Here is a 14,991-nt window from a genome sequence, read left to right as displayed (position 1 = left end):
TGGTGAAACTCTAATCTAAGCTACAGATTCCCTGAACGTAAACCGAAATCTAATTTGTTATCGCACACAGACGATTAACGATTTAAAGAATCGTTGTTCGTACAAAACCTCGAGCAGAAAACATGTGTTTGGACCAAAATCGCGACCATAACCGCGCCATCGATAATTCGAATTCAGTGAAACGTAAAGCGCTCTGTTCCATACGATGCATTGAAAATTAATAATTAATACAGAACTCGCATGGAAAATAAGCATTCCAACGATCAGAACGCAACGTAAATGAAAACAATCAATTACAGCTACGATGTCTTCCTGATCTCGAAGATAAACTCGAACCATTCTTCGATACGCTTCTCGTCTAAAATTTTCTTCGCTATTTGATCTAGATAGTATGTCTTAACAAAATGTATAATAAAGTCGTTCAGTTTCAGTCTTCAATAAGATTCTCTTCGCTATTCTACCCAGATATGACTTAACGAGGCGCGTAGTCTTTGAATTTCATTTTTCGATATGAAATAAATATAACTATATCGCATTACACTCGATGCTATGTTCAAGTAATAACGTAACAACCGTAATTATAGTTACCACAATTTCTCTTCGAAAAGAATAAAATTGCAGTAAAATATTTTAGTTTTTTTTCTCGCTCTACCATTTTTGTCGATTACTCGGTGTCAAAAGACGACAATTAGTGAAAAAAATTTAACTATCGATTGTGAAAGCATCGACATACTATCGATATTTCTTCATCATATGCTACTAATTTCATACCACTGTTTCGGTAAAAGAATGTAATTAGATACACTAATATAAATTGGCAAATTGTATCGATATGCCATGTATTTTATCCTTTTCTCCTTTCGTTCTCAGTCAAGCGATACTAAATCTATTTTACATTATACCGTATTAAGGATTTGACATTAAACTCTTTTAGGTTAAGGCAATAGAGAGAAAGATAAAATGTATTCCAAAATCTATACGAAACTATTAAATTGTTATACAAAACAGATAAACAATAGCGTGCCGCGAATTTTATTTAAACAATATTACAACGATGCGGCTTATAAGAAAAGATTGCAATCCTCACGTTTATACTGGGGTAGCTTTGGTGTTTTAGTAATCGGCTTTACCTATGCTTCAGTACCTTTATACAGAATATTTTGTCAGGTAGTATATCTTTATATTACACTATTTCCAATCTTATGTCAAGCTATTTAAGTTTTCACGTTTGATATTATGTACTATAAAAAGTAACTTTTTTTTAACAGTCCACTAATTATGGTGGAACAATATCGACCAATCATGATAGTAACAAAGTGCGTACAATGCAACCTGTTAAGGACAGAGTTATAAAAGTAATGTTTAATGCTGATACGGCAGCAACAATGCAATGGAACTTTAAACCCCAACAAACTAGTATAAAAGTTATCCCTGGAGAAACTGCATTAGCATTTTACACAGCAAAAAATCCATTGGACGTCCCTGTTATTGGCATATCAACATATAATGTAGTGCCATATGAAGCTGCTCAATACTTCAATAAAATTCAGTGTTTCTGTTTTGAGGAACAACAGCTTAATCCACACGAAGAAGTGAGTTTAATAAGTTTACAATTTATAGTGAAAATAATGCAATTTTAAGAACAGTATCATTCAATTATATTTCTTATTACTTACTGTTAAAGGTTGACATGCCAGTGTTTTTCTACATTGATCCAGAATTTAGTGATGATCCAAGAATGGAAAATATTGATGAAATCGTACTTTCATATACATTCTTTGAAGCCAAAGAAGGATTAAAGCTTCCTATACCAAGTTTTCTAAAACAATGAATCTTGTTATAAGAAATGTATTTAAGTTTTAATAATGAATAGAAATATACGTTGATCGTTTAGTATTATTCTAGTGAATATAGATTGAAAAATACCTTCATTTAAATATTAAAAAAAAAACACTTTCATAATATGCAAATGCAACACAACGAACGTTATCTAGAGGTTGGTATTAGAATTTTAAAAAAACATTAATCGGATAAGCACGTCTAAGACCGCAGACTTTCTCGCGATCAATGTATATCGCGTCGATCTTAAGTGCAAGATCGTGCTCTAACATTGTTTGTGTTCTTAGTAACTTCTGGTGTTGATTCTCTAAATCTTTTAATGCTTTGAACATTCTTTCTACTTGATGATTAACTTGAATGATTTCTTTTTGCATACTGCCAAAAAAGAAATAACATTAATAGAATTTTTCTTATTGCTGAAGACGTTCTCGTTTAATGTGTCGTATTACAAAGATAAATACGTAATGTACCTCGTATGAGCATAATCGCGGCAAAGCTCTAAATCTAGACGATGCAATCGAGCTTGCAATCTTGTTTGTGCAACTTTCAATGGATAGCCTTTATCTGCAATAGCTTTATGCATTAATTCCAAGCTTTTCTCAACATCAAAAATTTCTTGTTGCACCTAAAAAATAGCTAATGTATTATATACATCATTATTTAAATACTGTGCAGTATATATAGTTATTTGAACCATTTGTAAATGTTGTTGAAGTTTATTTTTAGCTTCTAATAGTTCAGATGATCTATGTGCTAATGCATTGTTTGTACTATTCCATGCATTCCATATTTCATGTGCAATTTTATTCATAAGAGCTTCTGCATTTGTTCTTAATTGACAAGACTTATTTCTCTCTATTTGGGATCTTTCAATTGCCTGATTAGTAGCACTGATCAATTCATCTGGTTCTGAAAAACTAATGAGAGAAATAAATTTCAATTTTGCATGCAATAGTGTATAACAATTAGTGTATGACTGTGTATCTAGTGTACCATGATTCATAGCTTTCAATTCCAAAATAATATTGTAGCCCATGGCTGTAATTGTTTAATTGATGGCACATTGTATCTATTCCTAATGCATTTTCTTTATTTTTTAGATCCAATTCTAAGCAACATTGAGAAGCTCTGCAGTTTTGTATCTACGAATGAAACCAATTTTTCATCAGAAAGTTTAAAGTGTAATTGTTTCTGCTAAAATTACCTGATTTCTGCACTTGTCCAAACAAGTTTCTAATGTGCTTCTATTTCGACATAAGATTTCTTTTTCATTAAGTAAGCATTTCTCTGATTCATCATGCACAAGTTCACTTTCTGCGTAATAAAAAAAGAGTAACAATTATGCATACTGGTAAATGGAATATTTTATCTTACCCTTCCTAGCTTCTCTATGATATAGACACTCCTCTGTAATATGCAAAGGATGATCAATATCTTTGATAGCTTTCTCTAAAGATAAATAACAATCTTGAAGTCTTTCAATTTCTTGAAACAGTCTTTCTAATTCTGACACTATTTCATTTCTCCAAAAATTTGTGTCATTTATTCTTTCACCAAGTTTTTTATTAGTGCAGTATTGTCCAGATTGTATTTTTTCATCTGCATCTCTATTATAATAATTGTGTATTATTATACATATAATAGTACTTAAGTATTATTTAACTTATAATAAATAATGTCAACCTTATAATATGAAAAGCATCATTTCTTATTCTTTCTGAAAAATGTCTACATGAATCTGCTTCATTATAGTATTTAACTTGTTTCTGCAGCCATTCATTAGGTGTAAATCGTGTATAAAGAGCAGTTCTTGAAGAATGTACTGGATTGTATTCATATTCTGGTACTAACTTAGGGCATTTTAGTGAATCTATTGTATTTTGAGTATTTAATCCATAAGTACTATGTGTTGGTTGTTTAACTCTAGAAAAATCATTGGCAATTATTGAGAAAGTTTGTGAACTACTTTATATATTTTTCTTATATATATATATATATATATATATACAATAAATACACTACATTATATGTAAGGAAACTTACAGAGGTAAAGTTTCACTAACTTTATATTCCATATTGGGTCGCCAAGGTAGTAAGCTTTGTCTACCATTAAAGGTACTTCTACGGCCCAGTATTAATGGTTTAACATATGAAATTGGTACATTATATCTACTCCATGACTCTGGTTGCTAAAATTATTTTATATTAATAAATTAGTTAATAGAAAAATCAGATTGTTTATTTCATTTATAAAGCCTCAAAGTATTCCAAAAATTAATAAATTATCTATAAAGTGAATAAATAAATCTCTTCGTGACATTTTTTTGTATTAGTTATTGCTTATTAACAAGTTATCAATTTCTCAAAAAATTGGTCATTATCCAATATGGCAGACATACCTACTAATGCACCTCAACGTAAGTATACATACAATACCGTATAATGTTGTTTTCCACAAGCATTAAACGAAATGTATTTAATTCGGTATGTCAATTATTGTAATAATACATTTACATATAAAAAAAAAGTACTTTTAGATTACTAATACTGTCATTGTTTATCATTTATCTGTAAGGTTATATTTTGCTGTCTTTAATTTTGGTAGTTGAGTAATATTTAATGCATTATGCATCGAGATTATAAATTTTTAAAATATGCTTTGCATATAATATTTTCAATTATTCTTTTATAATGTGTTAGTAGTTAATTTTTGGTCCCCATATAGCCTCAATATACCTATGTATAAGAATTATATATATTTAATGAATTTGAGTACATATTTTCCTAGGGAAATCTTTATTTTTATTAAAGCAACAGGCAAGTAATAATATTTTTTGCAGATTGTCCTGGTGTTACAAGTGAAGATGCGGGAAAAGCATCTATGTGTGCAGGATGCCCAAATCAGACAATGTGTATGTCTGGCGTTACAAAACAGGTGGATCCTAATATAAGTCTTATTAAAGAAAGACTTGCTGCAGTTAAACATAGACTACTAGTGTTATCTGGTAAAGGTGGAGTTGGTAAAAGTACTATAACATCATTAGTGTCCAGATCCTTGGCATTAAGTAATCCTGATATAAATGTACGTATTTCATTCTAATTTTGTTAATTAACATTATGTTAGGAATAGTTACCTTTCTTCCTGTAGCAAGAATATCCATATTGTCTTCTATGTACGTGTCTGCATAGCAATTTCTACCAATCAGTTATGGTTTACACTATATAGTTCTCTAAAGAAGATACCTATATATTTGTTTGTATCACCCCGTACCAGATTCTTATTGATTATCTTTCAAGTCTTTGATGTTACATATTGTACCGGAATCTTGAATGCTGACAAGACCATATGAAACTTATTAATTTCGCCTAATTTGTTAATTTTATACGGACAAACGGTAATAATAATTCAACTTTAATAAACTTCATTTGTGTATATATATATATATATAGGTTGCTGTATTAGACATCGATATTTGTGGACCATCACAACCAAGGGTGCTGGGTGCAATAGGAGAACAAGTTCATCAAAGTGGATCAGGATGGTCTCCAGTGGTAAATTCCTATAGTTGCAAACTAATCTAAATATTTAATAATATACGTCAGTAAATTCTATTATTTCTCTTAGTACATAGAAGACAATTTGTCATTAATGTCTATTGGATTTTTACTTGCAAATCCAAGAGATGCACTGATATGGAGGGGACCAAAAAAGAATGGTATATACTTGCTCTAATATGTACCCTGTAGATAAACAATAGAACGACATACAATGTTCATACAGTGTCAGACATGCGCTTTTACTATTAGTACATTCATACTTTTTTAGAAAATGAAAGCTCGAATGTAATTTTATTATTTTTAATTTTTTAAATATTTTTATAGATAATCCCTCTAATTTCCTATCAATAATTGTCAAATGCCTTGTATGTATATATATACATATATATATGTTATGTAACAAAATATTCATATATTATTTTATCATTTTTAGGAATGATTAGACAGTTTTTATCAGAAGTAGATTGGGGTACATTGGATTATCTTATTTTGGATACTCCACCTGGCACATCAGATGAACACTTATCCGTGACTTCATATCTTAAAGATACTGATATTACGGGAGCAATAATAGTAACAACACCACAACAAGTTGCTTTACTAGATGTGAGAAAAGAAATTGATTTTTGCAGAAAAGTAAATGTACCAATTCTAGGTGTTATTGAGAATATGAGTATCTTTGTATGCCCTAAATGTAAGGCAAGTATCAATGATTGTCTACATAATATAACAATATTATTTATAACAATAAATTGTGGTTTATATGAATATTTGTTTATTACATAGAATTCTGTAGAGATATTTCCGGCCTTAACGGGTGGTGGTCGCGCAATGGCTACAGAATTGGGCATAGAATTTTTAGGTTCTCTACCATTGGATCCACTTTTGGCTAAGTGCTGTGACGAGGGTAAAAATTTTCTAACAGAAGTACCAGAATCACCAACTGTTATGATGTTGCAAGAAATTGTCCAAAGTAAGACATTCATAAATTTGAAGAATACTAAATTTATTATATTATACAAATTAATTTTTCATTTCAGAAATTGTCGAAAAATGTGAAAAAACGAAAAGCAACTTTAAGATTGATACAAGCTGAGGAAAAATGCGACATTTGTATTAAAATAATATGTATATTAACACTGTATATAAAGAGTGTAAGAAATTATCTTCCTTTATTCCTTGATAATATAAACATTATATATTTTATAAACTAAATAAATGTTTATTTTTTATTTTAATGATTGTTATTTGTTTCGTCGATAATGTATCGACTTGATTTATCCTATCATTTTAGTGTTCTTCACAGTATTATCGATGCAGCGCAAAACGATAGATCAGAATTACCGATGGATCAACAAATTGTAAAAAATTTCTCGATGAATTTAAAATTACCTCTACAATGTCATTGTAAACAGAACTACTAAACAAAATTCTACCACCTATTATAATTATAATCGAAAATACTCTATCCTAAATCAACTTAAATAAATTTATCCTATGGCAGCCATTTGCTCATATTATTTGTTATATAATTTTTAATTGTATCATAGTTTCGCATGATGTAATTAACAATTATATATCAAATACACGGTACCCGGGTCTCACCACGTGGAGGTTGCTGCGAATGGAGACCCACCCTAACCGCGTCCCATCCACCCTCCTTTTGCACAAATTATTATTAAATAGCACCTCCTTTTAATGTACATTTGCAACGCGGTTAGCCTTCAATCGCTATGCAAATGGACAGCAAAATGAGTATTGTAAAGAATTCTCGCGAAACAATAAGGCTATCTTAACAATTACTTACGTAGCTAAAAATTTACTTAATCTACTAAGCGTATTATATCTACTTAATCTACTAAGCGTACTAAATCTACTTAGTCTACTTTAAAACTAATTTAATTTAAAAACTACCCATCCAGCTGGAATCTACCTAAATTTAAGAGAAATTATTCCTACCTATCAATAATTGAAACATGTTTCACCCTACCTATGTAAAAATCTAATGGAATTTGTAAAGATCTTATATGATGTATGTACCTGAGAACAGAAATGTCTCAACCTGCCTACGTAAAAATTTAATAGAATTGAACCCATAATACATCCAGAAACAGACATACATCTTTCAACCTGTCTACGTAAAAATCTAATAGAATTGAACCCATAATACATCCAGAAACAGACATACATCTTTCAACCTGCCTACGTGAAAATCTAACAGAATTGAACCCATAATACATCCAGAAACAGAGTCATACATCTTTCAACCTACCTATGTAAAAATCTAATGGATCTGAATCCATGTGATACATCCAGAAACAAAGACAAAACAACAAAACAGGGAATCAAACCAAAAGGAAACCAATGTGCGACACACATGTATCTGATAACAGAAAATTCAAGATCGGAGTAATTTACGGAGAAATTACAATAGAAACGATTCAAAGATTACACCACGAAACAAAAACCACCAAGAAAAACGTATGAAGGAAAACTGCAAACACTAAACATCTGAAACAAGAATGAACAACACACAAAAAAATAACATAGTATGTATAAAATATCGGTAGGTTTAGTATTAATAAATCGTACAGAAAAAATATATATAAATAGACACATACATATACCTCCTTTTAATAATTATAGACACATATATATACTTCCTTTTTAATAATTAGGTCTACAGGCATCTTCGAAAATTTTAGATCTGTAACAAAGTTGTATAATTGGTTAATAATAGCACATAATATCCCCTCTTTTTATATAATATATATATTTTTGTCACTTACTTACTTTGATTAATATTGACGTGTCTGTATTCCCATCTGTACGATACCATATACAAATTCTCCAAATCCATCATCTAAATATCTATCTAAAATCGTGAATCTAAAACAAACTTACTTAATGGATTAATAAAAGCACATTAATTAAACAATAATATATTAATTAAACAATGACAATAAACAAGATATATTTTAATGAAATATTATATGTCTTATGGTGTGGTAAAACCTAAGAATTTACTTCTAATTTATACAAAATATTAACTCTTTAAAAATGAAATAATAATAATATTCTAATTAAATATTAATAGTTTCGTTCTTAATGCTCAATAAATTTCAAAGCTGTCATAAATAATGATATACAAAGGATATCTAGAATATTTCCAGATCAGTCATGAGAAGCACAATACTAAACAAATTCTGACTTTACAAACGTACAAATTACTGTTTATTTTAATGACAAACGCTCGATTCCCAACGACATAAAGATAAACATAACACTCATTATAATTAATTTTTATTATCATTAAAAATGATGAGTGAAATATTTTATCTTTTTCGTTATCTTTTTTCCATTAAATGTAAGAAAGTAAGGAATATGTCAATCAACCGAGAAAAAAGTAAGAAAATTATCGCGAAAATTGCCTGGCAATTTGCCAGGGCCTTCTTTATAATTCGTAGTATTAATTAATCGCGAGGTGCGTCATAAAAAAGCAATACGCGAGCAGTCACCTAAGGACGCTTTTTATGATTCGGAAATCTAATTTATGCACCCAGAATTTAAATACGCAACACTAATAAACTAGATTTTAGAAGAAATGATCTATTTAGGTGCAATGTCACCATAGTGCAATGTAGCTTTTTCAGCTACGTAGGTGACTCTAAGTGCAAGATCATACTTCCATTTATGAAACAATCATGAAAAAATGAGCAAAAATATCGCGAAAATTGCCTGCCAAAATTGACAGGGCCTTTTATATAATTCGCAACTTTATGTTCGCAACACTAATTAAGGTACTTTTATATTATTTTCACCTTACCTTTCAAGTGTAATTCCACAGTGTTAGTGGAATAGTTGGGCATTACGTTAAACGCTACACTATCGTGAAAAACGCGTCATTCATTATCGCAACACTAAATGGAATTAAGGACTAAACAATTGAAGAAATATCAAATATAATTTAATCATATTCGCGAAGCAAATGTAAACAAGCAATAATTGAACAAACAATCGCGATCTCATGATTCGCAACACTAAAAGAGCAACCACGATTATCATTTTTACGCAACTCTAATTTAAAGCGCGATATATTAATTAATACGCAACTCTAATAAACATCGCGACCTAAGGTTAATCGCAACTCTATTAACAATCGCGATCTGTAGATAACCGCAACTCTAATTGAAACCGTAATTTATTATTCGCAACACTACAATTGAAAACCGCGATTCGCCCAACATTCGATGAGCCAGCAGGCTTTGCTGGCTAAAATATACTACACTACACAAATACGAGCATAATGACAAACTACTGACAAGCAATGACTCTGCATCGAGAGGGTTGCCTGCCTCTGAATGCATAGTCATTAGTAGTAGCCCTCTTCTCCGGGCCTCTTCGGCATATAGCCTCTTCTTTCTTCGGGCATGAAGCCCAGGACCCTGAAACTTATATCTAAGCTCGAGATTCCCTAATCACCAACCAACAAATGACTCAAAAAATCAATCAAAACATTAAACGAGACAGCTAACGGCACGCAAGACGACCAACGAGTAAAGAAATCGTTGTCCGTGCAAAACGTGCCAAATCTCGAGCAGTAAACGTTCGTTTCGTGCAAATCGCGACCGCGACCGCGGGGCGATTCGAAAAATCGATCGAGTAAAGCCAGTGGCGAACGGCATACCCCGTTCGCGCCAGCTAGACCGTCGATCTTTCAAATCTAATTTCCTGAAACAGGTTGAACCACGCGAGAAAAAACGCGCCTGCCCGATCGGTGACTGTGGTCAACCTGCCCGGCCCTACCTACTTAAATCTATCACACAATCATACCAGAGTAAACTACCTATCCTACCGAACGCTATATTTAAAAAATGGCAACAGACTCACACCAACACATACATACAACACACGGAATAGTCGCGAACTTGCATACTATCTCACACTTTTTCACATCTATTGCAATCTGAGGGATATTACCGATCGTTGTACATTACTATTACTATATGTAATAATATATTTTACTATTATTATATGTAATAATATGTTTTATGGAATGAATGCAATAGTTAATGTTTATTAAAAGCGTACGTATTCCCACAGTCTAATCATACGTGTGGTAAATACGTCGTACAATACACTAAGACATCAGATTGCAAAAAATCTTATAAACTAGTGGGGAATCATCGTACCCATCACCTTTTCCCCATCCAAGTAGCAAATGGCACGTGAATGGGGTCCTGGCAACGAACACGGAAAAGGAAGCTGAAAATCCTGATCTAAATATCATGATTAGTATAAAAGCAACAACACATATCAACCGTACTTCGGTTCCTACTGTTTTATTTTATTTACTCACATATCAAGTCATTCATTGATAGTTATTACACTGCATGGAGGTGTAAAGAATTCTATTTTCAATCCTAACTCAAACACGATCTGTACTCATGATCTTAGAAATGATCACGTGAAAAATACACGAGATTGCCGATATAGCCACCAGCGTGGTTGACGCATTTTCGCGTCCGCGAAAATGGTTAACGTGACCAGAATGTAATCGACTAACATTCCAGACACGGCCTCCCATGAGGCAGGAATTGAGATACGCTCAATTAGCGCGCCACGAACCCCTAAGCGAGATCCGCAGCTACCAATACCCTTGGTGGGGGTGGCGGGCTCCCCCGTCTGCCCTTCGGAATAGCCGAGGGCCTTACGGACGGGGAAGGGCGCCCGTACTGGGACGCGATATCGGCAACGATAAACTACTTCAACTTACTTTATGCAGCGTAAAATTAACTATCAATTATTAAATATTTCCTCGAGACATGAAAGAGAAGCTTCACAATTCATTTTAACATTATAACGTACAGATGTGAGTACAAAAGCGCGGCGCGACGCGAACAAAGTGAGTGAGAAACTATCGACATCCTTTCGGATGTAACCCTTCCTTCGAAACGGACCCCCCCCCCCCCCCATGGAATCTCAAAAAGAAGCAAAGCAAACACATAGGAGGTTACTACTACAGCCACCAGTACCATTTGACGTATTTTCACGTCCGCGAGATGTTTAACGTGACCAGGTGCCGACGGTGACACCCAGGCACGACCTCCCTTGAGGCAGGGATTGGGATACGCCCAATCAGCCGGCAGTGAACCCAGTGCAGTATCTAGTACGCAGTCCACCACTACCGAAGCCCTCGGTGGGGGTGACGGACTACCCCGTCTGCCTTTTGGAATAACCAAGGGCCTTACGCAACGGGGTAGAGGCCAATACTGGGACGCTATAGTGGGAACACTTCGCTACTCGACGATGAACGCAAAAAGTTCATTTATTGACTGACAAGAATAATTGAATTTAAATTCAAAATTAAATTTCAAATTATAGTTAAATTCGATATTAAAATTAAATTTAAAATCAATTGTTTACACCCCGTACATTTAATGATAGAAGGAAATGGGAAGTGCCTCTCTCATTGTCTCGACGAGTATTTAATTCGATATATATTTAATATAGACCATTTATATATATATATACATATGTAGACACACAATTATAAATGTACTAATTTCGAGCGATCTCGTCATCAAAGCAATCATTCTAAGATATGAAAATAATATTCAAGCTCGATGCTTTGATTTCAAAATCTACTCGACACAAAATGTTTTCTTGCACATGTAATATGACATAGTTTCGGTAATCCAACAAATAGACTTTAATTATACAAATACTGTATTGACTTAGATAGACTTTAATTATACAAATACTGTATTGACTTAGATAGACTTTAATTATACTTTAATTATACAACAAAAGCTATACTATAAAGTTACAATATATTTCATATATATGATATTTATCATATATATTTATCATATATTTCATGTGTTCAATTTTCAATAAATGCAAATTCGGTTAAATGACTAAAGCATTAGATACACTTTATGAACATCATGGTACAATAATTATAATTATCACAGAAACGAAGTCGGAGGGTATTCGACTTCACCACTACGCACTGCTACAACAAGGCAGTTGTAATATATACTACTTATTTATTCATACAAATATATAGTATCCATATATATACATGTATATGTAATTATTATTATTCATAATATTTAACTCTCATATATATTAACATCTAAAATATTACTTTCAGTTAAAACTTTCGAAAAATTCGTACCATGTGCATCGAATATTATAATACCCGTATTTACTTATTTAATAATTATCAATATTACTATTATTATATTGTTACATTTAAAAACGCGAAGTGCAAGAAAACCTATCCTGAGCTAATACATAATACACAAAATGAATGTTACTACTCATGGATATAGGAGTATATCCATGGTCATTATGCTCATAAAAGAAATTCTACGTAATTACAACCAGTCACCCGTGCCGATTTGGACCTTTCATCCTACGACATGTTGAGTGACTAGAGGAACTTAAAGGCATGCGACTCACCGACCGTAGATCGATGATGCTGCTGAAGTCTGGAAGATGTCATCAGAGATGCTTATGATGTTCAGAGGAAGTCATCGGAGATACTGCTGACGTTTGAAGGAACTACTGCTGTTGCTGCTGCTGCTGCCCCAGTGAAATCGTCGTAGATATTGAAAATGCCTGAAGAAAGTCATATTTTGAATTAAAATTCATGCTATCACACAACGAATCAGTTAAGAAAAAATATTAAGAAATGATGCTTACCTCTAGGAGGACATCATGAACGTTGTCGCCAGGGTAGAAGTGGTAAGATGAATCCATCGTAGAATAGCTGTAAAACTTCAAAAAGAACGAAGCAATTAGGATTAAGTTTACGCAAATGTCTGTAGAAATCTCGTATTCCATAATTAAAATAAAACAGATAATTACATTTTTGGCTCCTGGAGCATAGCAATATCCATTTCAAGCAGGCGATGATGTGACTCTAATACCGGATATAAACATTTAAAAAATAAAAAAAAAATAAAAATAAAAGTCTATTATAATATTGTAATAAGAAATATAATTTACGAAGCAAACACTGACTCTAGTCTCGCGTATAATTACTATGACAAATTAATGTAATTATAATTAGAGCAGCTATGCTCTAAAAAATATAAAAAAGTCAAACGCAGCAAACACTGACTCTACCAACCGCATTGCGCGCGGTCACCAAAATTTTCTGGAAGAAAACTATTATTAGTGGGGGGACAAAGGGAAGAAATAAATAAGACACAGTTTTATTTTTCATATTATTTTTCTTTTTCTTCGAGCGTTTGTTCATGAAAATAACTCTCTGTTAAAGCTGCTAAAGCTGTGTGAAATATCATGTATAAATATTATGAAATATTTGCAAATATTGCAAATTATTAATTAATAATGCATGACTGATCTGTATGATTTTTACTTTGACACCATTTGTTATCAGAATTTAAAACATATTGAAATTTACTAATTTCTTAATTATATCATATATTATAAGCTAATCATTTATTACTCATTCAGTATATATTATGAATTAAAATTTAAATTTTACCACACAATGAATTAATTAAGAAATAATGTAAACGATTCACCTTTCACCTTTAAGATAATTCTTTCTTAATAATAAATTCAATATTACCATAAAATCTCCATAAATACATCTACTGCTACTGTCTCAATCGTTATTATTCATTGTGATGTATATAAAACCTCATTTTAATCATTTGGAATATCTCATCAATTAATGATCTATAACAATGCAGAATAGAACAGTCGTAATCAGAATGTGTAGTAATAAAACCAACTGTATTGAAATTATACAATAATCAAACTCAAGTCACGTTTTAAAAGTGAAATAATCTACAGAGAATTGTAAGAATGAAATGCACGAACAACAGATAGACAAGGAAAGGTCAAACAATTGATTTACGTTTAGAACTCTAATGTTCGATATGTAATTAACCAAGAGTAGGTATCAGTCAAATAAAGAGTTGGTAACGATAAAGACGCTTGTAAAATAACAACTGTGAATATTCTGCAGTCGATAAGCAAGTTTGTTACATACCTCGAAAATAACGAGACAGGTTCCAACATGTACGACAAGACAACAGACACTAGCGCGCCGTACCACTGCGTACTCGTATACCCCACTCCGTTTCCTCAATCGACGTCATAGTTCTGCTCACGCTGTAAACAGAGCACCAAATTCAAATTATATTTCTAGAATACCATGTACACGCGCGAAAATGCCAAACGACAACTCATTCAATATTAAAACTTCGAAATGAAAATTTGAAGCCAAGATGAGAACATGCGCTAGCGCCATGACAGCTTGAACTATTCAACGAGGGATTTGAATCTCAACGCGTGCGCATTCGAACATTAATACAATCGCTATTTCAAACTCAAATGCATCTTAGCAAAAACTGTACTCACTAATTTATCGAGATGACAGTTGTGTAGCTAATAACTCTTCGTGTAGTTTCTATGTTGTTCGTGTTGTTTGTGTGTTGTTGTCAGAGAATCTCGATTGTCTTGTAAATTTCTTGAAGGAGAGTTATTTATTTTTATTGTACTGAAAAGTATAGTTTATATGTTTAGTGAATCGCAGTAGATTTGTAG

The 14,991-nt window shown here is 32.2% G+C and overlaps 3 protein-coding genes across 4 annotated transcripts; 2 read left to right on the top strand and 1 right to left on the bottom strand.

The window, feature by feature from the left end:
* Positions 1–718: 718 nt before the first annotated feature.
* On the top strand, positions 719–1,909 carry Cox11 (Cytochrome c oxidase copper chaperone COX11). Of its 2 annotated transcripts, XM_076908125.1 has the most exons (4): positions 719–781; positions 935–1,167; positions 1,269–1,592; positions 1,685–1,909. In XM_076908125.1, exons 2-4 carry the CDS (start codon positions 961–963, stop codon positions 1,829–1,831), a joined length of 678 nt encoding a protein of 225 aa, XP_076764240.1. In that variant the 5' UTR covers positions 719–781; positions 935–960; the 3' UTR covers positions 1,832–1,909. The 2 variants fall into 2 exon arrangements, with proteins under 2 accessions (XP_076764240.1, XP_076764239.1); XM_076908124.1 differs by lacking the exon at positions 719–781 and having other exon boundaries at positions 835–1,167.
* A 77-nt stretch (positions 1,910–1,986) lies between these two features.
* On the bottom strand, positions 1,987–5,587 carry LOC143431419 (tektin-3). The gene is made up of 9 exons (XM_076908122.1): positions 4,974–5,587; positions 3,883–4,028; positions 3,523–3,762; positions 3,214–3,446; positions 3,044–3,153; positions 2,833–2,981; positions 2,534–2,756; positions 2,310–2,464; positions 1,987–2,214 (listed from the first exon to the last, which is right to left on the bottom strand). Exons 1-9 carry the CDS (start codon positions 4,998–5,000, stop codon positions 2,004–2,006), a joined length of 1,494 nt encoding a protein of 497 aa, XP_076764237.1. The 5' UTR covers positions 5,001–5,587; the 3' UTR covers positions 1,987–2,003.
* On the top strand, positions 4,150–6,635 carry Nubp1 (NUBP iron-sulfur cluster assembly factor 1). The gene is made up of 7 exons (XM_076908123.1): positions 4,150–4,256; positions 4,680–4,921; positions 5,290–5,391; positions 5,465–5,555; positions 5,831–6,096; positions 6,184–6,370; positions 6,438–6,635. The coding sequence occupies exons 1-7, from the start codon at positions 4,226–4,228 to the stop codon at positions 6,491–6,493; spliced, it is 975 nt and encodes a 324-aa protein (XP_076764238.1). The 5' UTR covers positions 4,150–4,225; the 3' UTR covers positions 6,494–6,635.
* The last annotated feature ends 8,356 nt before the right edge of the window (positions 6,636–14,991 follow it).

The sequence above is a fragment of the Xylocopa sonorina genome, chromosome 18 (genome assembly GCF_050948175.1).
Source record: "Xylocopa sonorina isolate GNS202 chromosome 18, iyXylSono1_principal, whole genome shotgun sequence".
Classification (NCBI taxonomy): domain Eukaryota; kingdom Metazoa; phylum Arthropoda; class Insecta; order Hymenoptera; family Apidae; genus Xylocopa; species Xylocopa sonorina.
This window is presented reverse-complemented; position numbering and strand designations above follow the sequence as displayed.